This window comes from Tursiops truncatus, chromosome 2 (assembly GCF_011762595.2).
Source record: "Tursiops truncatus isolate mTurTru1 chromosome 2, mTurTru1.mat.Y, whole genome shotgun sequence".
Lineage (NCBI taxonomy): Eukaryota > Metazoa > Chordata > Mammalia > Artiodactyla > Delphinidae > Tursiops > Tursiops truncatus.
In genome coordinates, this window is record NC_047035.1 from 77,899,689 (window position 1) to 77,926,593 (window position 26,905).

The following is a 26,905-nucleotide window of genomic DNA, read 5'->3' on the forward strand; positions in this document are numbered from 1 at the left end:
TCATTTTCCAGAAAGTTATCTTTAATGTCTTTGCTAAATAAATAACATTTACACACACGACAAAACCATCACAGGCTCCTGTAGGAATCTAAAGTGTAAGAATCCAAGGTAAATGTACAGAGGTGCATCAACTATTTCAAAGTCTAAAATCAAGCATCTGTATATAAGCAATCACTTTGATTAAAATCTTCCAAGCTTAATTACTCCCTCTTAAAACATTTTAAATTCTATATTGGACAAAACAGATATAAATGTACTTGTGCAAATTAACTTTAAAAAACATAGTATGGCTTTAAAGTCACAGTTACTGCTGCAGCATCATACTATATGAGCACACTTGAGTCGTCACTCTGCATTAGCCATTATTCTTAGTTCAAGTGAACACACTGTCACATCTATTGACAATATATGTCTAATTACTCTGCACCCAAAAGGAATAAAGGATTAAGATGCTATTGAAACAAATTAATTTCTAGGGACTTTGATAAAGACAATAAACATTAACGGAATTTGGGAAATAAGATTTGCAGGGCTTATCTCTCTCTCTGTGTTAGACATTTCTTAGAGAAACCTCATCTGATTTAGGAGTAACAGGAAATAGGCACAACTCATTCCATTCTTCTATCGCATGTTAAAAAATAAAATTCATGCAATTTTCAAAAATTAATTTCTTATAAACCCAGTCAACAATTTCTTTAAAAAAGTAAAGTGTAACCTCTGCTTTGAGAGATGACAATAAAATTAGTAAGTTTAAATATTGCCATAATTAAGAAAAACAAAGTCATCATTTATACAAGCTTAAGAATTCAAGTTGCTTGTGCAATGAAATTAAAATTGATCACACACCAATCATTCTGAGCTACAAACTAACACGTAGATTACCTTGCAAGTCATATCGCCAATTGCTAATTTTATTTACATTAATGACAAGTAGTATAACATTTACCAATTACAAGTCTACAGGTCTACTTGTTGGTAGTAGTTGAGCTTTTCCAATAGGATTTTTTGGAGAACCTTTATACCAGACCCTCTCTTTATCTGATGGTCTTCTAAGGACCCTGTTATTTATGCCACGAGAAAAGCCCATATCATTATTTACAACAGATTTTACTATATCGTGATTTGTCAGATCATCCAAGGGAACCTTAATTTGGCCATTAGATATCACTTCCTGCTTACAAACTCTGGTGGACCCAAGAGAAGCATTTCCAGAGTTTGGGTGCCTCTTCATTTGTGAGAAAGATGTAGAAGTTACCTCCATGCTTGATTTTGAAATCGCATCAACATTCGACTGTTTGCATGATGTAGCCTTCTGTTCTTTAGGACTTGATCTGGTACATGGAATAGAGGAATCTTTTGATGTACATTCTACACGAGAGGGAAGAGCACTATCACAGCTCACTGATTTAACCAGAGGAGAAGCAGCATCACCAAGACTTGCTAGTTTATGTCTTGGAGGTTGTCCACCATACAACAACAAAGAATTAATTCTTCTGACAGACTGACGGACAGGCATACGCTGAAACTTAAGAGGTGACTTAACTTTTGTCCTATTTGGTTCATTTAAAGAAAGATTGTTAAACCACTGTATGTGGTCTGAAACCTTTCCATGCTCTGTCATTTGTAAATGTTCAGAAACCGTTTTATCACATGTTTCCACCAGTGACTGCTGTTTAACAATTCTCACAGGCCTAGGTTTTGACAGGTTTGCACTATTACACGTAATCTGCTCTGAGGAAGAGGCGCTAGCCACGTCCTCTCTAGAAGCTGCACATTTCAGTAAGTTCTCTTCGATCATATTTTCATTCTCCTTTAATTTAGTATTTAGTGTATCCCTTGGGGACTCTTGTTTCTTTATTTGTTCATCACTGGACAATTCCTGCTTGCTTAAATAATCTTTTGGTATATTCGAATGAATGTTGTCTTCTAGTTCTATCTTCATCTGAGTTGAGTAACATTTTATAGGGGCTTCTCTACCCAATTTTTGAGTTTGATGTAGTGAGAAGTCTCTTTCTGAAAAACTAATTTCATCTTTACTAGTGTGGTGTTCATTGGATTCTATCACAGTGAAATTATTAATTTCAAATAGATTTTTTTCTGTGCTACATTTGATAGAAGATGTTTCATTAAATTTTACTTTCCCTACATTAGTTAATGACGACTGCCTGTGATTTATCAATGCATGAAGATTACTTCCAGATTCAGAAAATGCTTTCTGAATTTTCACCACAGTCTCTGTGGTCAGGTTATTTTCATCCCCACTAAGAGAGCTGCCAGTTACGTTGTTATTATGCCTACTGTGTACATTAGAAGGGGTAAGCTCATATGACCTAACAGGTGACTTTTCAACCATCATATCGGTCTCCAAGGAAGAGTTTTCCACCTCAAGAACTGCATCTATTGGAGAAGCTTCATTTCCATCTATTTCTTGAAAACTTGAATTACTAGGTCCTGTCCAAGACATCCGGTAATTTCTTCCACCTAGTCGCTCTGGAGTTAATAAGTTTTCCTCAGACTTACTGATCTTTTTTGAACCTAAAATAAAGCAGTTCAGTGTTTTTAATCATTTATATCTGACCTAGTTTTGAAATGTTATTCAAATACATGACAAATTAAATACTAAGCATTTAATTCCGATAAACTAGATTTGTGTTAAAAGAGATAATTTTTACCTATAAATATGTCAAACATCTTTATATTTACATTTTTAAAGATCCTCCAATTATTCATAGACAAATACATTGCAATTCCAATATTTTCATTATTCAAACACGAATTTTCAATTTCTAGAATAGTAAATTACTTAATATATTTTATCATTAAAAACAACTAAAGGTTATATGTCAATTATATCTCACTAAAATGGGAAGAAAATTTTTTAAAAAACAACGAAAGTAGGCTTTTGGGATAAAACTCTAACAATATCATGTAAATATACCTTTTTTTGTTAATCTTTCATCAATATATGGGCTAAAAAGCAGACCTGTTTTTACAGATTCAATCCTATTTTTTAAACTTTGTTGATTTGCAAGTCGTCGACCAACATTTTCAGATCTATCGACACCAGAACACACATTCTGTACAGAACAAAATGAAAAAGTTTTGGTTAAGAAATAAACCTAGTTAATTCAAAATATTACTTTGTAGTTATCAAAATCCTCTACAGCTGATTTTAAAAGGTGTGTATATAATTGAGGAACAATTTTATAGCAAACACAATATACTTGCATGCATGCTGATGAAAATTATAAGCATTTGACTTGGCTATTAGTGGATATTTTATGATCTAAAATAAAAACAGCCTCACAAATTAACTTAAAAAACTTTTTGTGTGTGTGATGACTGTGCCAGTACCTGTTCACAAGAGTGAAAGAAAACAGAAAAACAGAACAAAATCTTACCTCATGGAATTTACATTCTTGATGGGCAGATTTAGATCAGAAGACAGACAATAAACTATAAAGTATAATATACAATATATAAGGTGAAAAGTGCTAAGGACAAAAGCAAAGCAGGGTAAGGAGGATACGGACTGGTGAAGGGTGGGGTATAATTTTAAACACAGTGAACAGAAGATGATTTGTGAGTAAAGAAAAATGAGAGCGACAGTCATGAAGGTATGAGGGGGAAGAACATTCCAGAACAGGAAAATGCCAGTGCAGCCTCTAAGGCTGAAGCAAGGTCTGGCACACTTGAGAAACTGCAGGAGGCAAAAGTGAATGAAGCCGAGAGAGCAAGGGAGGGTGGCAGGAGGAGAGCTCCAAGAGGGAGGCCAGGAACAGATCATGCGGGGCACTGCAGATCAGTGTAAGAACTTTGGCTTCTCTTTTTTTCCCCTCAGAGTGAAGCAAGGAGTCACTGAAGGGTTCTGAGCTGAGGAGTGACATGAGTGACATAATTTAACTCTGGTTTTTAGAGGATAATTTTGGCTCTAGTACTGCAGCAAGGTAGAAGCAGGTAGACCTACTAGTAGGAACTTGTAGTAATCCAAGTTCCAGATGACATAACTTAGAGAAGGTTAGAAATGTAGTACTGGTGAGAAATAGTCAGCCTGGATAGACTGAAAGCAGAAGTTAGACAGGATTCCCTAATGGTTTTGACGGTACATGTGCGAGAAAGTGAGGGGTCAAGAATGTCTGCATGCTGTTGATGGGAATGTAAATTGATACAGCCACTATGGAGAACAGTATGGTTGTTCCTTAAAAAACTAAAAATAGAACTACCATATGGTCCAGCAATCCCACTACTGGGCATATACCCAGAGAAAACTGTTATTCAAAAAAAGACAGGTACCACAATGTTCACTGCAGCACTATTTACAATAGCCAGGACATGGAAGCCACCTAAGTATCCATGGACAGGTGAATAGATAAAGAAGATGTGGTACATATATACCATGGAGTATTACTCAGCCATAAAAAGAAACGAAATTGAGTTATTTGTAGTGAGGTGGATGGACCTAGAGTCTGTCATACAGAGTGAAGTAAGAAAGAGAAAAACAAATACCATATGCTAACATATACATATGGAATCTAAAAAACAAGTGGTTCTGAAGAACCTAGGGGCAAGACAGGAATAAAGATGCAGATGTAGAGAACGGACTTGAGGACCGTTTCCTCTCCTTGGGGAGAGGAAAGTGTAAGCTGGGACGAAGTGAGAGAGCATGGACATATACATGGCATGGACATATACACACTACCAAATGTAAAATAGATAGCTAGTGGGAAGCAGCCGCATAGCACAGGGAGATCAGCTCAGTGCTTTGTGACCACCTAGAGGGGTCGGATAGGGAGGGTGGGAGGGAGACGCAAGAGGGAGGGGATATGGGGATACATGTATACGTATAGCTGATTCACTTGGTTATATAGCAGCAACTAACACAACAATGTAAAGCAATTATACTCCAATAAAGATGTTAAAAAAAAAAAAGAATGCCTGCATGGTTTTTGGCCTAAGTGATTAGAAGAATGAGTTGCCATAAGTGAGATGGTGAAGACTACAGGTAGAATAGAAGTGTGGGTGGAGGAGACGGGGAGGAGTGGAGAAATACCAACAGTGGAGAAGTGCATCTTGGGAGCTCTATTTGGGGCAGGTTACACTTGAGATGTCAACACCTCCCTACTTGGGATCAACACCCAAGTAGGGAGGTCAAGTAGGTAGGTCGGTTAAACAGTCAAGTTGTTCAGGAGAGCATTTGGGGCTAGAGATATAAACTTCAAGTCGTAAGTATATAAACTTGAAGTCGTAAGTATATAAGTCGTAAGTATATACATGATGTTTAGAGCTGATGATCACCCTGAGTGAGTGGAGTGAGAAAAGAAAAACCCAAGGGCAAAGTTTTGGGCACTCCAATGTAAAGGAATTAGAAAATTAACTGACAAAGAAGGAAGAAAATCATGAGACTATATGTCCTTGAAGCAAGGAAAGAAAGTATGCCAGAGAGGAGCAAGTCATCAGCCAGGTTACATGCTGCTGACATATCAAGGCTAACAAGGACTGGTCTGAGCAATGCTCAATTCATGAGTGATCTTATGAGAGCTGTTTCAGTGAGTGTTGGGGATGAAAGCTTCACTGGAATTGATTTCAGCAGAATAGAAAAGGAGGAACTGGAGATAACAACTCAAGTGTAAGGGCTGGTATAAAGAAGAGCAGAGAATGGGACAGTAGATGGAAGAGAGGCAGGGTTGAGAGAGTCTTTTAGCATCAAGTCTTCAGCTTTATCCTAATATAAACTTCAATGAAATGGTGAAAGACACTTACTCCATCTTTGCTGCTTTTCCCTAGATTAAATTTCAAACGAAGAGATCTTCGAACCTTTTCTTTACGGCTGATTTTAGGAGAGAAGCAGTCTGCTTTTCCTGATTCCACCCTAGAAAGAGTCAAATTAAAAACATCAGTTTATAGCATAAGAACTGGAATTCCTACGAAATAAAGTTTGAAAGTCCAGAGCAAATCACATTGTTAGTAATTGAATAGAGTAATAATTTTTTAGGTTTAAGATACCATATAGGAACACATTGTATTTGCATAAAAAATACAAGTATTTTATAAAATAAACTTTCCTGTTTATCACCAGAGTTTAGTCACTTATAAACCAGAATCATTAGGGTAGACTAGCTTTTTATATTAAAAGGAAATTTAAAAATTACACACATCAACATAAAATAGGATTTTAAGCAAGTAAAATGGATTCAAATTAGGAATCTTTCTCTAGAGGATATGCACTTGATTAATAAGACTATAAAGGCAAAGGGCATTTTTAAAAATTATGATTCTCAGTAGAAAGACACAAAATATTTTATTAACTGTATATACCAAATTTTTATCCAACCTGGATAAATTACCTGCAAACTTTTTTGCTTGCAAGCCTTTTACTTCGCCTTAGCACACCTGTACTGATCAAATGGTTTCCATTGACGGCGACAGGAGAGAGTGAACTCTGAGATGACCCTTCTGGGCTTGTATCAAAGTGAACTATAAAAATAACCACACGTGATAGACCACACATACTCATTTTCTTTTCAAAGTATAAAATATTAATAGCAATTAGATTTGAAGTCTTAATTTCCACCCCTAAACAACCACAAAATCACATAATTTCTGGTTAGAATCTTCAGGGGTCAAATAACCCAAGTCAACTGAAAAAAAAAATCTATTTCTTACTTTTTAATTACCAATTAAAGGTCAGATTAAACATTATTTTTATATTAGAGTTTTGCTTTAAACTCTTTTAATACTACAAGGGAGGGGTGGGCACTGTTGCAGATTGGAGAAGGAGCAAGCTTTCGAGACAGACTTGAGTTTGTCCACCACTTACTAAATGGCTTTAGGCTCTAAAACTGGACTTCTATGGTGAATATAAATATTACTGTAACGTATATAAGATGTCTAGCACAGTACCTGGTACATAAGATTAATTAATGCTCTTATCAAAAATAAACTACTGAAAAACAATTTAGTATCTGAGTATCCAGTATGCACCTGCTAGCCAACTTGCTGTCTACCTGACTCTGGAGTGCAATTTGTCCAAAAGTTTTGGCAAACAAACAAAAACTGATGATCTATAACATACACCTAACCACTTGGCTACTGCCATGTCCCATGATAACAACTGGAGGTTACAACAGCTCATTTTGATTAAGTTATTTAACACTATACCATGAAACCAACTATAATAAAAAATTAGGGAAAAGTATAATAGTTATGAGCAAAGGCTCCATATACATTTGATTTGTATTTGAATATTGCCCAGGATACACTCAACAAACATGAACCCTCTCAACTTATCATTGGTATCGATAAAGAATTCACAGGTCCCCAAACAGAAATATCCATGTTTTTTCAATTACAAAACCAGAAAATAATACAACCATTACAGTGACTTTTTGGGTGCATTCGGCTAAAAAGAAAGCTTGGAGGCAATATGATATATCCAATGTGACATAGGTAGCTTTATTCTAGGGCTGCAGTCTAGTTATCTTGAAAATATATCAGTGGTGACAAGGAGGCACAGTCAAAATAGATGGAATAACACACAGTTACAACACATATTAGAAAAAAATTAAAAATAAGTACACTATGGATTGTAGATTAATCTTGTTGCCTACATATATTAAAGAAAAGCATCATATCTGTTATAATCCAAACTTAGAAACCAACTCATTTTCAATTTTGCAGATGCAATTTACTGAATTGTGGCTGAGAAAGGGTCAAAGAAAAATGGTGAGTTAAAATAATAGAATTACTGATGCTGAACTTGTTAATTTTTTTATAAAAGAAGTTTCGCTAATGTTACAGTAACATAATGTTTAATCTATTTTTGGGGAACTTGGAGAGAAGGAATCTGCAGGTTCATTTCTTGGGGAAGATGATGTATTGCTAATAAACAAAGGCAGGTAGAACTATGATTCACATCTGTCACTTGGAAGTAGTCCTCCAAAGCAGAAAGCCTTTAAATACTAAAAACACACTAAGTTACTTTAAAGGAGTTTAAGTCTCCAGCCTGTGAATACAGATAGAACTACAGACATAGCTTCAGAGTTCTTATCATTACACTTTAATGAACCACAGAGAACCTGAAGAACCATAGAGAACAAGTTGCTATTCTGTTCACCTTTTTAATACAACAAACAAGGAAAATGTAAACCTTTCGGATAACAAAAGCAAAAGAGAGGCTTTTGGGAAGAAAACCTCATAACCCAGCTAACAAATTCAAATTGAAACTCTTAACATTGTCTGAAACCAAAGAAAATCTAAAAGAATCAGAGGCTACTCACATTTTGTCTAAATGTGACACAAATATGAGATGGAAGACCCTGGGCTTAGATTTTCAATTCATTTTGGGTTGACCACAGGTTAATACGAGCCAACTTGTATTCTACACATGCTAAAGGAGCAGACTCAATCCAAGATCACACTAACAAAAATTTGGTATTCAAATTAGCATGATTATATTTTTCTCTGAAGGCTCTGGTTGGCCACATTAGGAACTTGTATTTCATTTGGAATAAAATGGCTGGGCTGGTAAGGGATGTGGAAACCATGCCATAAGGATGGCTTTTTATAAAAGCCACTTGAGTATAAAACTTTAAAAATACTGCCCCCCAAATTAACCCACAATGGTACTTCAATGGTAACACCCCTACTCTGGATTCAGAGATGCTCAAACGCTGGTGACCTCAACTCAACAAAAGACAGCAATCCAGCCACAGCTACAGATCCAGAAGTAACTAAAGTAGAATTTAGGATGTTCAATCACGTAAAACCTGAGCACAAGTGCTATCCTATCCACAGTGACCCATAACTTTCAATAGGCATGGCAGTAAAACACACACACACACACACACACACACACACACAAATTATACTGAACCACTGTCTATTTTAAAAGTTAGGGGACTTTATAAAATTCAGAGATCTGATAAAACAGAGAATAAAACTCTGGCTCCTAAAGGGTCATATTAATATGAAATAGCACTTTGCCAGAATAGGCACTCATGTTAATGTTTATAACCCAATTATATAAATTCTATTTGTTACCTGATACTGGTGTAGAAGTGCTACTGAAGAGATTACCTGGCAACAACTCAAAGTTACAATTGTGCTTGATGGACTTCCTTTTCTTACTTGAGAAACCATGGGAATCTACCGGTAGTTTACGCTTAGCATTTGGTGTAAGAATCATTGGTGAAATGGATAGCTGGGCTGAAAAAAAGAAAACTTGTTTTTTCTCCCACAAAGTTGATAAAATACAAACACTTTATATAATTTCTTCTTATAAAGCTATTTCTTAGAACCAAAAATGGGGGGGATATGTTTACATTAACATTATCAAATATATATTATAAAACTAAATTAACACTATGCAATTACTTAAAATAAAAACAGTGAAGTTGCAAAGAGGCCAGACTCTTAGTAACTTCAACACCAAATAGACTAAAAGATGCATATAATTCACATTAAAGAGTATTAAATAGGCAAGAAAAATTATAATCAAGGTGTTGAAACAAAAACTGATCTAAATATTTTTGATTTTCATCATAACTGAGTATTAACCAGCTAATGTCTTCAATCTAGAAAACAAAACAAGTGATCAAATTTTCTATTACTGGGTTGAATAATTTCAGCCACAAGCAAACCAAAAAAAAAAAAAAATTGGAACAAATATTAATAAACTTCTGGTTCTAAAATAAAAATGAGATTTATTTTCACATGTTCAATATCATCCAACTTACAAATGGAAGAACATAATTCAGAAGATCAAAGATATAACAATAGACTAAAATAAATTCATACCTACAATTTTACGTTCATTATATCCAATGTAATTATATATTATGTATTACATATATATAGCCAATGTCATAATATTATAGTACAATATCTCCACTAAAAATTACATTTGGAATTGATTAAACAAAATAAGTTAGGTAATCATTATCGTAATTAATTTTTGTATAATATATATAAATGTCCACTTAAATAAATATATATAATACCTACCAGTTCTTTCCTGTTGAGGTGTAATAGAGGGTGTCCTGTTAGATTTAAGTTTATTTAATGCTCCACTAACAAAATCTGAAATGCAAGGCATATTTATAATCATATAATCAATTATAACAACATTTACCTAACTTTTATCAATAATTCATATTGCTATTTGTGGTCTTTTAGCATCTAAGTTTATATCAGCTTATATGTTTTAAAGTCACTTAAGGTCATGTAAAAGGAATTATTTCAAAATAGGGGAAAAATACTAAAGGATATATTTGTATTTCATTCCCCTCTTATACTCCCATATCTCTCAAAAAAAAAAAAAAAAAGATAAATAGGAAGACATTAAATACAGAATGAGAGACTTCCCTGGTGGTCCAGTGGTTAAGACTTTGCCTTCCAATGCAGGGGGTGTGGGTTCGATCCCAGGTCGGGGAGCTAAGATCCCACATGTCTCACAGTCAAAAAACTAAAAACATAACTTTAAAAATGGTCCACATCAAAAACAAAAACAAAAAACATACAAATAAATAAATACAGAATGAACTGTAAAACAAGTATCTATAATGTATAGAAAGAGTATGGAAGAGGAAATCATTACCTTTTGAGGAAGGAAAGAAATGGCATTAAGAGAGGAATCTTTGCAAGGGAAATAAAACCTGGACAGTGTTCTGAAGGATTTGTAGGTGTTGATTAGGGTGGAAGGTAGAATTCAGGCAAGGTGACTAGTATATGCAAAGGTATGTAAGAAAAAAGAGAATTTATGTATACTAGAAACCAGGAGTTTGATACTGCTAGAGCAAACAGTGAACAGTGGATACGGTAAGAGATAAGTCTTGTGTATTAGGCAGAACAGGGCTGTGTATCATTTTGAAGAACTTGAACTTCTCCAAAGGCAAAAAGGAACAAAGTCATCATTTCTGCACTTTAGGAAAATCACTAAATCTGCAGCAGTATGACAGATTTATTGGGGGGTAAGCCTCCTTGGATGGAGACAGGCAAACTAGCTAAAGTTTCTTCTAAGTATGCTATTCAGTCATTCAACAAATATCTATTTTGTACCTATTATGTGTCAGACACAATGAAGATACAACAGTGGCCAAAATATGAAACAGTGACCTTTACAAAACTTACTCTATTGGAGGAAACAAACATTAAATATACTAAGGAAATAAATACCTATTGACAAATGGGTAAATAGTGTGAAGTACAAATATAACAATGGATTTAGACTGTGGAGTTAGAGGAGGTATCCTTGAGGAACTGGTATTTAAGCTGAGACCTGAAGGAAGAGTGGGAATTAGCCAGGCAAGAGAAGAAGGTCTTAACTGAGGTAGCAGCTATGGAAATGGAGGCATTATTAAAGGTATTTAAGAGATCAAAGTGATAGTGGGATGTGCGAATGAGGAAAGAGCAGATAAGGACGTCTAGAATTCTGACTTTGATGACTGAGTAGACAATGGCGCCATCCAAAGAAACTCAACAGGCCAGGAAAGAATGGAATGACATACTCAATATATTTAAAGATAAAAACTGTCAGCTATATCATTCAGATATGAAGGAGAAATACAGGGTTTCCCAGATGAACAGAAGCTGACAGACTTCATCAGTGCTAGACCTGCCTTACAAGAAATGCTGGAAGGAACTCTTCTACCAGAAAACAAAAAGGCAAAAGTAAACAAAATTTTGAGTAAGATGATAAACAGAATCAGAAAATTGCAACTCTATATCAAAATAAGCTGTCAAACAATTCTATAATAAAGGTTAAAGGGAAAAAAGCAGTAAAACTATAGCTACTTCAATTTGGTAGAGAACACAAAACATAAAGAGACAATTTCAGGCAACAGAAAGGTAAAAGGAAAAGGATGAAACTCATATAGGCAAATGAAGGTAGTAAGATGCTATTGGCAGAAAAAGGACTTTTATCTGTAAGACAATTTACACAAACCTCATAGTAATCAGAAAATATAAATCTAGAGGGACTTCCCTGGTGGTGCAGTGGTTAAGAATCTGCCTGCCAATGAAGGGTACATGGGTTCGAGCCCTGGTCTGGGAAGATCCCACATGCTGCAGAGTAACTAAGCCTGTGCACCACAACTACTGAGGCTGCGCTCTAGAGCCCACATGCCACACTACTGAAGCCTGCATGCCTAGAGCCTGTGCTCTGCAACAAGAGAAGCCACCGCAATGAGAAGCCCGCGCACCACAACGAAGAGTAGCCCCTGCTTGCTACAACTAGAGAAAGCCCTTGTGCAACAATGAAGACCCAACGCAGCCAAAAATCAACAAACAAAATAAATAAATTTATTTAAAATATGTATATATATATATATATATATATATATATATAAAAATCTAGAGCAGAGACACAGAACATAAAAGAGAAAACTGAGAAAAACATCATAGAAAACCATCGAACCAAAATGGCAGACAGAAACACAAAGAAAAAGAAACAATGGAGATACAGAACAGTCAGAAAACAAAAGATAAAATGGCAGTACTAAGTCTTCATCTATCAATAATCATCCTAAATGTAAATGGACTGAATTCACCAATCGAAAGACAGAGTGGCTGGATGGATTAAAAAACAAGACCCAACTATATGCTGCCTCCAGGAGACTTACTTCAGATCTAAAGACAAACATAGGCTCAAAGCAAAGGGATGGAAGATGATACTCCAAGCAAATGGCAGCCAAAAGAAAATGGGTATAGCCATACTCATATTAGACAAAAATGACTTCAAGCTAAAAAAGTTAACAAGAGACAAAGGTGGACATTATATAATGATAAAGGGGACAATTCACCAAGAAGAAACAACAGTTAATATATATGCACCTAATATATGAGTGCCCAAATATATAAAGCAAGTATTAACAGACCTAAAGGGAGAAACTGACAACACGATAACAGTACGGACTTTTAACACCCCACTTACATCAATGGATAGTTCATCCAGAAAGAAAGTCAACAAGGAAGTAGCAGTTTTAAATGAAACATCAGACCAGATGAACTCAATAGATTTATACAGAACATTCCATCCAAATACAGCAGCACACATTCTTCTCAAGAGCACATGGAACATTCTCATGGATTGAGCATAACTTGCAACACAAGTCTCAATAAGTTTAAGAAGACCGATATCATATCAAGCATCTTTTCCGATCATAATGGTATGAAACTAGAAATCAACTACAAGAAGAAAGCTTGAAAAATCAGAAATACGTGAAGACTAAACAACATGCTACTGAACTACTGAGTCAATCAAGAAATCAAAGGCGAAAAACAAAACAAAACAGGTGAATCCTACCAAACATTCAAAACAGATTTAATACCTATCCTTCTCGAATGCTTCCGAAAGACTGAAGAGGAGGGAGCACGTGCTAACTCATTTTATGAGGCCAAATTTCCCTGACACCAAAACCAGGCAAGACAATGCAAAAAAAGAAAATTATAGGCCAGTATCTCTGATGAACATAGATGCAAAAATCCCCAACAAAATATTGACAAACTGAATACAACACTACATTAAAAGGATCAAATACCCGCAAATCAATCAACATGATACACTGCATTAATAAAATGAAAGATAAAAATCATATGATCATCTCAATAGATGTAAAAAGCATTTGACAAGATTCAACACCCATCTGTGACAAAAACTTTCAATAAAATGGGTATAAAAGGGAAGTACCTCAACATAATAAAGGCCATATATGATAAACCCACAGTCAACCTTATACTCAATAGCAAAAAGGTGAACGCTTTCCCTCTAATATCAGGAAGAAGATAAGGATGCCCACTCTCACCCCTCTTATTCAATACAGTATGGAAAGTCCTAACCAGAGCAAACAGAAAAGGAAAAAATAAATAAATAAAAGATATCCAAATTGAAAGGAAGAAGTAAAACTGTCACTATTTGCAGAGGACATAGTTTATATATATATATATATATATATATATATATATATATATATATATATATATATATATAAAACCCTGAAGACTCCACTAAAAACCTATTTGAAATAATAAGAAAACAATCCCATTTTACAATCACAACAAAAGGAATAAAGTACCTAGGAGCAAATTTAACCAAGGAAGTAAAAGACCTGTACATTGAAAATGCTAAGGCACTGTTGAAAGAAACTGAAGAAGACACAAAGAAATGGAAAGATACTCTGTGTTCATACATTAGTAGAATTAACACTATTAAAATGTCCATAGTACCTAAAGCAACCTAAAGACTCAATGCAATCCCTGTCAAAATCCCAATGACATTTTTCATGTCAACAGAATTAAAAATCCTAAACTTTATATGGAAACACAAAAATTCCTGAAAAGCCAAAGCAATCCTGAGAAAAAAGAACAAAGCTGAAGGTATCACACTCCCAGATTTCAAATTATATTACAAAGCTATATAGTATTCAAAACAGCCTGGCATTGGCAGAAAAACAGACACATATCAATGGAACAAAATTCAAAGCCCAGAAATAAATCCATACATATATGGACAATTAATTTATGACAAAGATGGCCAACAGGCACATGAAAAGATGTCCAACATTACTAATTATTAGGGAAATGCAAATCCAAACCACAATGAGATACCATCTTACACCTGTTAGAATGGCTATTATCAAAAAGGCAAGAAATAACAAGTGTTGGAGAGGGTGTGGAGAAAATGGAACCCCCATACACTGTTGGTGGGAATGTAAATTGGTGCAGCCACTGTGGAAAACATTATGGAGATTCCTCGAAAATTTAAGACTAGAACCACCTTATGATCCAACCATTCCATATGAGGATATTTATTCAAAGAGTATGAAAACACTAATTTGAGAAGACACACGCATCCCTATGTTCACCGCAGAATTATTTTCAATAGCCACGATAAGGAAACAACCTAAGTGTCCATCATTGGATGAATGGATAAAGAAGATGTGGCACATATATACAATGGAATATTACTCAGCCATAAAAAGAAACGAAATTGAGCTGTTTGTAATGAGGTGGATAGACCTAGAGTCTGTCATACAGAGTGAAGTAAGTCAGAAAGAGAAAGACAAATACCGTATGCTAACACATATATATGGAATTTAAGAAAAAAAAAATGTCATGAAGAACCTAGGGGTAAGACAGGAATAAAGACACAAACCTACTAGAGAATGGACTTGAGGATATGGGGAGGGGGAAGGGTAAGCTGTGACAAAGCGAAGGAGAGGCATGGACATATGTACACTACCAAATGTAAGGTAGATAGCTAGTGGGAAGCAGCCGCATAGCACAGGGAGATCAGCTCAGTGCTTTGTGACCGCCTGGAGGGGTGGGATAGGGAGGGTGGGAGGGAGGGAGACGCAAGAGGGAAGAGATATGGGGATATATGTATATGTATAACCGATTCACTTTGTTATACAGCAGAAACTAACACACTATTGTAAAGCAATTATACTCCAATAAAGATGTAAAAATAAATAAATAAATAAAATAGGGCAGGGGGAGGAAACAACCTAAGTGTCCATCAATGGATGAATAGATAAAGAAGATGTGGTATATATATACACAATGAATACTACTCAGCCATAAAAAAGGACAAAATCTTGCCATTTGTGACAATATGGGTGGACCTTGAGGGTATAATGCTAAGTGAAATAAGTCAGACAAAGACAAACACCGCATGCTTCCACTCATATGTGGAATAAAAATCCCAAACAAACTAAAACAACCAAAATAAATGAACAAACCAAATAAACCAAAATAAACACACAGATACAGAGAACTGAGTTATGGTTACCAGAGGGAAAGAGAGGTGTGGGAAGGGCGAAATGGGTAAAGGGGGTCAACTGTATGGTGATGGATAGAAATGAAACTTTTGGTGGTGAGCACACCATAGTGTATAGGTAAGTCGAAATTTAATGTCCACATGAAACTTACAATAATGTTATAGACGAATGTCAGATCAATAAAAATACATAAACAGTAAATTTTTAAAAGGGAGGGGGGAAGCTTGCTGGATAAGACATTTAGGCTGGGTTTTGACAAGTGGATATTATTTGAACAGTAGAGGTAGATGGAAGTAAAACATTATATCAAAAAGTATAAGCAAAAGAACAAAGTGTCTAAAAATAATGAATAAAGAAAGCAGTTTGACTAAAGTATAGACTGCATAAAGGAGAGATAGGATACAGTAGAAAGGCATGGTAAAGCAATCCTATGAAAGATCTTTAATGTCAGGCTACAGATATCAGTATTAATGAAAGTTTCTGAAGGGTATGCATGTGAGATACATGATTAGAATTATATATTAAGAATATCGCCTTGACAGCAATAAGCAGGGCAGATTCAAGGAGGAGGCACAAAGACCAAGAAGGAAATTCTTACAGTAAACATGCAGTAAACACTGCAGATAGAATCTTACAGAACCTGAAAACTCTGTGAATACAGACGGTAAAGTAATAGTTGGGCACCTATGGCTTAAAGCTGTGACTAGAGAATGGTGGTACCATTAATAGAAAAAAGAATTCGAGAAGAACCAGTTTAAAGAAGGTGAAGATGATCATTTCAAAATGCTGAGCTCAAGCACCAAGGAAAAGCAGAAGTGTGATGTCTGCCTAGTAGAGACTTTTACTAAAGTGGTTTGACATTTGTGAGATAACAGTGGTAGAGATTTAAGTGCTCATCTATTTAGATGCAATAAGTGAAACTTACAGGAGTGAATGAAATCACAAAGGGAAAAGGGTAATAAGATGATCTGTATCCAAGAATACCTGAATTTGGGGTAGGAAGTTTTGTGGGTTGAATTGTGTGCTCCAAAAAGATATGTTTAAGTCCTAACTCCCAGTACTTGTGAATGTGACCTCATTTAGAATTAGGGTCTATGCAGATGAACTCAAGTTAAGATGAGGTCATTAGTACACCCACTGGTGCCATGACAGTTCAGAGGCCGATCATAAGAGGCCAAAAAAGTGGGTGGTACTCCAACTCCTGGAAATCCCCACCCCTCCTCCAAGATAGTTAGAATACTCCTCCCACTTGTTAGCCTATGAAATTACCAGCCCATAAAAACTAAGACCCTCACACCTCAGGGCCGCTCGCCCTTCAAGACAGTCTACCTATTGCCTTCTGAGATGGCCCACACTCTGTCTGTGGAGTGTGTATCTCTAAAATAAACCTGCTTTCACTCAAAAAAAAGAAAAAAATAAAGATGAGGTCATTAGGGTAGGCCCTAATTCAATGTGATTGGTGTCACAGAGAAACACCTAGGGAGTTCGCCATATGACAACACAGGCAGAGATTGAAGTGATGCAGCTGCAAATCAAAGAATGGCAAGAATCGATAGCCACCACCAGAAGCCCGAAGAGGCATGAAAAGATTCTCCCTTAAAGGTTTCAGAGGGAACATGGCCCAGACAACACCTTGATTTCAGACTTCTAGCTTCCAGAACTGTGAGACAATAAATTTTGGTTGTTTTAAGCCACCCAGTTTGTGGTAATTTGTGGTACTTTGTGGTACTTTGTTACAGTACTGTACTGTACAGTACAGTACTTTGTTACAGAACAAAGAAGGCATAAGGGAAATCTACAAAGGAGGCAAAAAAAAACCAAGGAGGAGGCAAAATCATATCAGCCAAAAGATTCAAAAAGGCATCGAACAGTTAACAGAAATTGGTTCTGATACGCAAAAGATAAGAAATTTCCTAAGGCAACTGGAGGAATAGTCTGTCTTCCCAATCAAGAAGATTAAGAAGTCTCATGATTGATTCCACCAAGAGGAAACTTTGGTTCTTTTTGATTCTTCCTTGGTAATGTTTCCTTCATTATTTAGTTCATACTGCTAATTTATATTATTGTTTCAAGTCATGATCTCACACATGGACTACTGCCACACATTTTTGACTATTCTCCCTACCTCCAAGTCTCAATTCTCCAAACCAGATGATTTTCTAAAATAGTGTAATCATGTTATGCCTCTCTCCAAACCTTCAATGGTTCTCCAATACCCAGTTTAATGTTCTAATTCTTTAGTGTGAGTTCAAGCTTATCATAATACCATCCTAATCCCTAGGTTGAGCCACTCAAGTCATGCAGACATAGATTACTTCTACCTTACAGACACAGACATAGATTACTTCTAGTTTACACAAATCTTTCTTCATAGCATCCTCGAATAGGATACAAATATTCTGACCCTCCACCCAGTTCTCCTAGATTCTACCCATTCTTCAAGAAGGTTCAGCTTAACTTTCTTTTTATAGTGTCCCTGGTCATTACAACCAGGGAACTTTTCTCCCTGGAATGCAGTTTATATTTGTGTTAAACATCTAGCACATAAATATTAGATTATATTGTCATTTTTATTTTTCACATGCATATGTCATGCCTCTCCAACTATGCTGTAAGCACCAAAAAGGCATACACCATAGCTTATGCTTTTTTATGTTCAAACACATTTCAGGCAAAAGCAAATTGCTGTACATCCACAAACAGGACTGCCATGACCGCTTACCTCCTACACTTTGTCTTCGCTTTCTCTTACAGTCACCAGGAGTTTCATAATCACCTTCTTCAAAGCCTTCTAGTGATGGAGTAGCACAGAGTTCATCAATACCCAACATAGCTGGTATCTTTTCTAGGATAAAATCTGGAACATGTCCTAAACGAAAATGTTCACAATTAAGATGGTTCCTCTACTCCCCCTCAAAACATTGCAATAGTATATAGCCACTTTCTAACAGTTGTCTTCATAGTTCACTTAGAAAAAGCTGGGATCTCCCTCATTTAAACAAATCCCATTATTTAATAATGCAACTACATCTTACCAATATCTGATGCATAATCAATAAGAGTTTGTACTACTGCAGCCTGTAATCGTAGCTTTTTTTCTGTGTTAGCAGACATCTTCTCATGCCCTTCACTTGTCTGAAGAAGATTTGGTGCAAATATCACAGCAAGATTGCTGCTATCCATCTTATTCTCACTGCACCTTAAAGGAAAAAAGGTTTTATGAGATGGAGCTAAAGATAAAAATACAGAGTTAAAATAACATATTGGGCACATTTTGCAGACCTCTTATTTTATCAGTTAAACACAAATCAAGACACAGTTATCCTTCATCTCCCCATCTACATGACTGGCTTGAAATAAGACAGAACCAGAAATACACAGCCTCTCTGTGCTTAAATATATGTCATAAAAACATTGCTACCCATAGAGTTCACGCTTTGTTTTTCCACACAAATTGAACACATTTCTTTGATTTTTCAAACCCACACACAGAAAATTCAAAGTACTGAAGGCAGCCAAGTATGTCTAAAACCAGCAGTCTCAATGACAGCAGGGAGAAGGGAAAAATTTGAAAAGCAAATCGCAAATATTTTAGAAACACAATAATCTGAAGCCATTCAATGGACTAAGAAGCCTATAAACACCAATAAGCCATTAAGGCATCCACCATGACAACCCTAAGACAGCAAGGAAATATTATATTTGGTATATTGTTTTTTTAAATGATACAGGGTATACCTCTTATAGTAAGGAAAAATATAATATTTTTAAGAAAAATTTCCATGCCAAATGAAATTTAATTTCTTATCATAAGGGTAAATCTAGCTAGTTGAGAAATTAAACTACCATCTCCCAAAACTTTTAATTACTACTCACCTAAGAGAAACTTTCCTGAGAAAGTTAAAGAAGTATCTTAATATATCAATTGTGTGGTCAGCCATAAGACAGGAAAGCAACAATGTAGCTTTATTCTTCTCCTCTGTTCTTAATTGTTGAGCTTTGAAAAGTGCTTCATGCAAATCAGCTGGGAGAATGGGCTCTGGCAATTCCCTAAAAAACTGCTTAAGAAGCCCTGCAATATCACAAGCAGGTGCAGAAGACAGGCATCTTTCACCATGATCCAGTTTATTCTGAAATAAATACAACAATCTTGAGCGTTCGGGGGCTTAAGGGTTTAATGCAAATAAAGTATCCTTTCTTATACTCTAAAGAGCTTTCTTTAATAAATTTCTCTTAACTCTTGTTTTAGTATTTATCACTTCTCTTTAGAAGGCTAAAAACAAAATTTAAAAAAATTTTCATTTCATATAGTACATTATAGGAACAAGGACCATGAATCTGAAAGTACTCTGTAAACTTTTAAAGCATTATAAAATATAAATAGCTTGATTATGACAATCATTTCACAACATATACATATATCAAAACATCAGGTTGTACACCTTAAATGTATTTGTCAATTATACCTCAATTTTTAAAAAAAGCATTATATAAATGATATACATTTTGGAAAAAAGAAAAAGGTTCTTCTGCCATGAAAAAAAGCTTTCTGCAAACTCAATTTCTGTCCATAATTCATGTAATAGTTCTAAATATTTCAATCCTAAAAACCAAATTAAAAAGTGGTACAAATGAAAAATTATAGTTCAAGAATATGCTTACCTTTAGTGCTTTTAGACGAATAACAGATCCTGATTTCCTAAAAAGCCCTTCTGTATGAATATGCTCTTCTAAAGATGTGCAAGCATCAACAAGAAAACTGAAAGAGAGAACTCTTTTTAGGTGGTAAGACACACATCTCTCTAAATCCGATTCTCCTGCCAGAGACTACACCCCTTTCAGCTCTGATGCTACAAATCCCTTTAATCTCTGTGATAGAAGGTTACTTTTAGTTTTCCTTCTTGCTTCCTAAACTCTTCTCTAAAGCCCATCTTTTTACCCATGACAACTTCAGTGAGCCTGCTCAATCCCCGATCCTTGGCAATCTTAATCCATTTCTCTGCTTCAGCTCAGAGCACAAGATTTGTCTTTTTTTTACTGCCTTCACTTCTTCATATCCCAGTCTTTGCTCAACCCTCTGCAATCAGACTCATCCCCATTACTCCATCAAGATCACTAATGGCCTCTGCCTTGCCAAATCCATGGTCAATTCACTGTCTTTATCTTGCTTGTCCTACCAGCAGTTGATACACTCGACCACTCTGTGACGGCCCTGAAAATACTCTTCTTCACTACACTTTTGGAATTTCTGCTGTCTCCCTGACTGCTCTTTCTCAAACTTTTTCTGGCTCCTCTTTTTCTGCCAGACTTCTCCATCCTAGGATCAACCAGGGCTCTAAGGCCTTCTCCATTTCTTTACCTATTCTCTCTCCACAGGTGATCTTGCACAGCACACATAGCTTAAAAAACCTACCATCAACTACATTTGCCCAAAAATAAGGCAAGGCTTTTTTTTTTTCTCACCAACATTACCTGTCAGAAAGTCAGATATATCCATCCCAGTCCTTACAATCCTTCACACATTTAGAGGTGTGGGCTCAATTTCTTTATACTGAATAATTTTTAACAATCAATATTGGCTTTAGATGCTTAGGTAACAGCTGGTAACAAAAAATTTGAATGGATGTCAGCTGCAAGTAAATGAAAGCATTGTACTGGTGCATAGTGGCTGAATGTTCCAGAGTAACTGACAGAAAAACTTTCTTTTTAAAAAAGCAGACAAAGAAACGACAACAAAGATTTAGTCATTATTACTAGAGATATGACTGCAATTCTAAACGCTGAAAATCATCATTAAAAAAAACCTTTCATAGGCCATTTAAAAAGCAAAATAGTAAGTGGTTACCTCATGAAGATTGTGAATCTGTATCTATAGGGTGAGTGAGGGAAAATTGTTCTAAGGCAGCAAGGTGTTCAACAAATACTTTTGGACAATGCACCAATTAAAAACCTAAGTTATTAGACTAGAGTAGCCAGAATGAACCTTACTTTGGATAGAGGGGAAATGAATTAGTAAGAGCTAAGGTAGTATCTTTCTACTACGCATTTTTAAACTATTTTCTTAAGCCGTAAACTTCCCTAGCAACTTCTGATGCAGTTAGTCCAAAAGGTTATTTACAAATAGTGACACAGAAAAGCTCGTGTTAAATAATTTATATTCACAAATACTCCGATAGTTAAATATTCTTTTGTCCAACATTTCTAAGATAAAAAATATTAAAATTATAAATGAATTGGTAGTTTAGTATATTACTGAGTATCATCAAAACAGCAATGAAAACATCGGTACAGAACGGAAAACTCTGCCTTAGAACAAAAATAATTTGCTTTCTAACATTTATTCATTACTAAACCTTAAAATTCAATCCTGAAAATGAGTACAAATTAAAAAGTTAAAATACGCAAAAGTTTAAAAAACAACTTTTAACATTAGTTGAGAAATAAAATCATTTGCTAGTTCCAACTAATTTTGTGCGCCATTCAACTATTTATTGTTAAACATTCCAATACCAGTTTGAAATATTTACTCTTCATTTCAAAGTTTGCTCACCTTGGAATATGTCCATATTCTGGAACAACAGACTGGGGCAATGCATTAAAAGGTACTCCAAATATTTTACCCTAAAATGACAAAGTCAGTTACTCTAACACAAATATTAGGCTCAATATAAGTTTTCTTAAACATTAGGCAAATTAAAAACCTCACAAAATAAAACAAGATAGCAGAAATAAACTATTGGTCGAGACACAGAAAACAATTACATCAAGTATATTTGTTAAAAAATAACTACTTTATACTAGATATTATGCTAGATGCTGGGAGTACAAAAATGGTCAAGATAGAGTCATCGCCCTTAAGCAACGCAGCAAATTCCCTCAGTTTCCAATCCCACAACAGAAAATCAATCCATTTAGTGTTCAGTAAGGAAATTCTTAAACAGAATTTGGCCCAATATGCTAACATTTCTGGAAAATACTACAAGCTCCTTTAGTAACTATATAAATACTGACCTTAAACTTTCTGTTGGTCACCTTATAAATACTAACTTGAACAAAAGGCCAAATTGGCCTTTAACAGTAATTCCTGTCACTCAGTACTTCCTAAAATTATATCAGGGTGGTTCCTTTTATACCTGATTATCTTTTCCACACTCTATGGGAGAGTACTAATCAAACTGTTCTGAGGTATCCAAGGAAGGGATTCTGCAAACAATTTAAATTTCACGTCGTACTTTCAAAACCAATTTTAAAAAGTCAGAGTGGAATGTATTACTCGCATTCAAATTTTAATACATTTGAAGATCCCAAGAGCACATTTGTACGTTGGTTAACTTGAGTGTTTGTGCACACCTCTGAATAAAGAATCTGCCACTATCTTTGGGCATATATTCAAACTTCTTAAAAACAAGTCACTGATTAAGAAGGTTGTAGCTTTGCCTTGGACTTAAACGTAAATTAAAGGGATTTCCCTGGTGGCACAATGGTTAAGAATCCGCCTGCCAATGCAGAGGACACAGGTTCGAGCCCTGGTCCGGGAAGATCCCACAAGTGGAGCAACTAAGCCTGTGCGCCACAGCTACTGAGCCTGTGTTCTAGAACCCGCGAGCCACAACTACTGAGCCCGTGTGCCACAATTACTGAAGCCCGAGCGCCTAGAGCCTGTGCTCTGCAACAAGAGAAGCCACCGCAATGAGAAGCCTGCGCACCGCAGCGAAGAGTAGCCCCTTCTTGCCGCAACTAGAGAAAACACGTGCCCAGCAACAAAGACCCAATGCAGCCAAAAATAAATTAATTAAAAAAAATTCAAGCCTGTATATGTCTGCTTATATGAAATTAGATTAAGTGGGCATATCTAATCACTCATATGTGATTTAGTTCAGATCATATGTGATTTAATTTAGTTTAGCTACATCTGCTCTCCATGAATGCTCTTGAAGCACTTGTGTTGTAAGAGTACCTTATTTAACCTGTTATTTATAATAAGAAATCATTCAGGGAATTCTCTGGTGGTCCACTGGTTAGGACTCCACGCTTTCACTGCTGTGAGCCTGGGTTCCACCCCTGGTCGGGGAACTAAGATCCCGCAAACCACAGTGCAGCCAAAATCATTCAGTATTCTTAATGATTTGACAAAATCTTACTAGTCCCTTTTCAAGTAGCTGGCTCAATTTAACTGACGAATATAGAAAAGACTGTGTAGCATAGTGCTTAAGTGAGCAGGCTCCTAGAGGCAGGACTGCCAAGTTTTAAATCCTGGCTCTTCCACTTATTAGCTGAGTGACCTGGATTAAATGGTCATTCTCTGTGCCTCAGTATCCTTATATAGGTCCTAAGTCATAGAGTTGCAGAGAGAATTAAATGAATTAAAAGATGTAAAACATCAGTGTCTGACAAAGCAAACATTCGAAGAATATTTGTTGCTGTTACAATTATTTCAAGGTGAGCTATTAAAAAAAAAAAGTTAGGGGGACTTCCCTGGTGGTCCAGTAGTTAAGACTCCGTGCTTTCATGGCAGGGGGCACAGGTTCCATCCCAGGTTGGGGAACTAAGATCCCGCATGCTGCATGGTGCAGCCAAAAAAAAAATTAAATTAAAAAAAAAACTTAGTATGGGCAACCCCTTATTTGGGTAAATCAGAATTTTCTTGATACTGTGCAACCAAACAAAATGCAAAACTAAATCAGATGCTGAAGCTGATTGTAAGTTTACAAATGTCTTACATAACCAGAATTCAGCGTTTTTTTTTTCAAGTCTCATTACGCTCAATAACTGGCTTCACAAGTAAGTGCTATAATTTAATCTCATAAAATAAAACTAATAACATGCTTTTAAAATTTTATGTATTAGAACATCACTTACAATATCATCTTTAAAAAGATGTCTAGCAAGTTTCTTAAAGAGCTCAAAACTATCATTAGATAACAAACGCCAAAGAGCCAAAGAAATCTAGTATTCAAATAATTACCTAACATGTTAGATCTCGTTCGTGTTAACACAATGATCTTCTGTATTTCTCTATTAGAATATTTTTATTAGGGTTTCTAGCATGATTACCAATTAGGATGAGGACCTCTGATTATCATAACAACTAGTGGCATGTGACAGGCATTGTGTGCTAGTCTCATCTACAGATCTTATAATTTTTTTAAATCCCCTAAACAACTCAACGAGAGATACCATTCCCATTTTATAGAGTAGGAAACTAAAGCTTAGGACAAGCAGCCCAAGATCACACCCCAGGAATCAAACTCAGGTCTATCTGACTCTAAAGGCCAAGTGTCAGTTTTTCTTGAGGGGTAAGAAAAAAATCTGCATACAAATTCTTTCATATACGTACAAAACCTACTATATTTGAGATCTTGGAAAGCCAGTTTTATAATCAGAAGAAACCACTTAGTTTTTAAATATAAACAAATATGTTGCCAATAAGTTGCAAACAACAAAAATAATTTCTCCAGAATTTATAAGCTGTTAAGAGGAATATACATTATTTGTCAGTTTTCTTCTCCAAGTACTTATTTTCTTTCAGAAACTATAAACTATTAAGAGTTATGAAAATTAATTTTTAGTTTTCATCTGTATTTAGAAAGCACCATATAATTAGGCAAGTAAATCTAAAACAAAATGCTTTATATTCAACTTATTTTTCACAATGAAATTCTTGACGATTCTGTAGAGATATTAAAATCTCATTCGAAATCCCCTAACCTCAACCACCCAAAAATCAACAGCTTCTGAATCATTCCACTGTGGTTTCTCAATTTACTCATTAATAAAAAAAAAACCTTTATGTCTCAAAAATATGATATAGCCAAGCAGCAAGCATGTTCTTTTCAAATAGGTGAATATAAAGTTATTATCTAAAGCCTATTTCTAATACTGTCACACCTCATCTACTGATTCATTTAAAAAAGATACTGGTAGCTCTTGTTCCTCTCCAAATATTACTCAAACAGTGGTGGTGGGGTAGTGTTTGTCTCCCTTCCCACGTGCAACTTGTTCAAAATACAATAACTTAGCAGGACATTTCTATTTGTCACAATTGGGACACGCTACGCGCATCTAGTGCATAGAAGCCAGAGATGCTGCTAAACATCCTATAATGCACAGAACAGCTAACCCCAATACCCCCCAAAGAATTATCTAGTTCAAAATGTCAGTGTTGCTGAAGTTGACACACTTAAACATTTTCTCTTTTGGATCCATATAGAATGAACATTTTAACATGACCCGGTAATAAGTGATGGTAGGGAATACGCCCCCCTCCTTTTTTAACCTAAATCTCTTTCCCCATAACTTACCACGATTTCCGTGGCTGCTGTCTCCTGTCTCCTGCGATCGCACTGCCCGCGGCCACCCTTGACCTTAACGCCATAAACAGCCCGAAGCTGCTGTACAACGGCCAACCGCACCAGCCTCTGATCCCACATCCCGGACACGTCGCCCACTCTCCGAGGTGGGATCTGAGTCCTGACCCTCTTTCGCCACCAAGTCTTCCAATTTCCGAACACTCTCAGTTTTGCGCTCAGCTCCGCTGCCTTCCGGCCACGTCTGGCACTCTTCCGGCCCCGGACCCCAGCCACTTCCACGGCTTTTTCCTTGCTCCACCGACCGTCTTCTCTTAGCCCTTTGACCTAGCCACACCTCACGTTTCCTTCACTTACACCGGCATTCTTTCTAGTCACTTAATCCTTTCGGCTACTTACACAGACCTCCCTTCTTTCTTCCATATCCTTTCGGTTCCTTGTACCACGCCCGTTACCAGCTTCTATTTCAGGCCACCTTCCTCCAAACCTCCCTTTGCCCTCGTCTCTCTCCGAACTGTAAAGACAACCCTTCTCCTCGCCCCTCCTGCCCCACCCCCCGCAGACTCAGCTGGGCGTTAGTCCCTGCGGCCCCGAGTCCCCCACCCTAGCCCAGTCGCCGGACCAGCCGGCTGTTCAGGGGCCTCTTCCAGTCCCGGTCCCCGCCCGGGCTGGTGGCCGCCGTCACCGTTTCACAGGCTGCTCCCTCCCTCCTCCATCAACCTGCCTGCCGCCCCCGGCCAGCACATCCGGGTGCGCTCACTGAAAGTCAAGTGTCCCTCCTCATGCCTCCGCCCCACCGCCTCGACAGACAACCGGAGCCACCTC

At 36.3% G+C, this 26,905-nt stretch overlaps 1 protein-coding gene across 3 annotated transcripts; it reads right to left on the reverse strand.

Moving 5' to 3' along the window:
* Positions 1–26,905, reverse strand: ARHGAP11A (Rho GTPase activating protein 11A). Of its 3 annotated transcripts, none has more exons than XM_019935239.3 (12): positions 26,075–26,905; positions 22,324–22,394; positions 20,436–20,532; positions 19,650–19,903; positions 18,809–18,966; positions 18,496–18,642; positions 10,003–10,077; positions 9,040–9,204; positions 6,345–6,474; positions 5,761–5,869; positions 2,939–3,077; positions 1–2,535 (listed from the first exon to the last, which is right to left on the reverse strand). In XM_019935239.3, exons 1-12 carry the CDS (start codon positions 26,201–26,203, stop codon positions 950–952), a joined length of 3,060 nt encoding a protein of 1,019 aa, XP_019790798.1. In that variant the 5' UTR covers positions 26,204–26,905; the 3' UTR covers positions 1–949. The 3 variants fall into 3 exon arrangements, with proteins under 3 accessions (XP_019790798.1, XP_019790799.1, XP_019790797.1); XM_019935240.3 differs by having other exon boundaries at positions 9,076–9,204; positions 18,809–18,972; XM_019935238.3 differs by having other exon boundaries at positions 18,809–18,972; positions 26,075–26,904.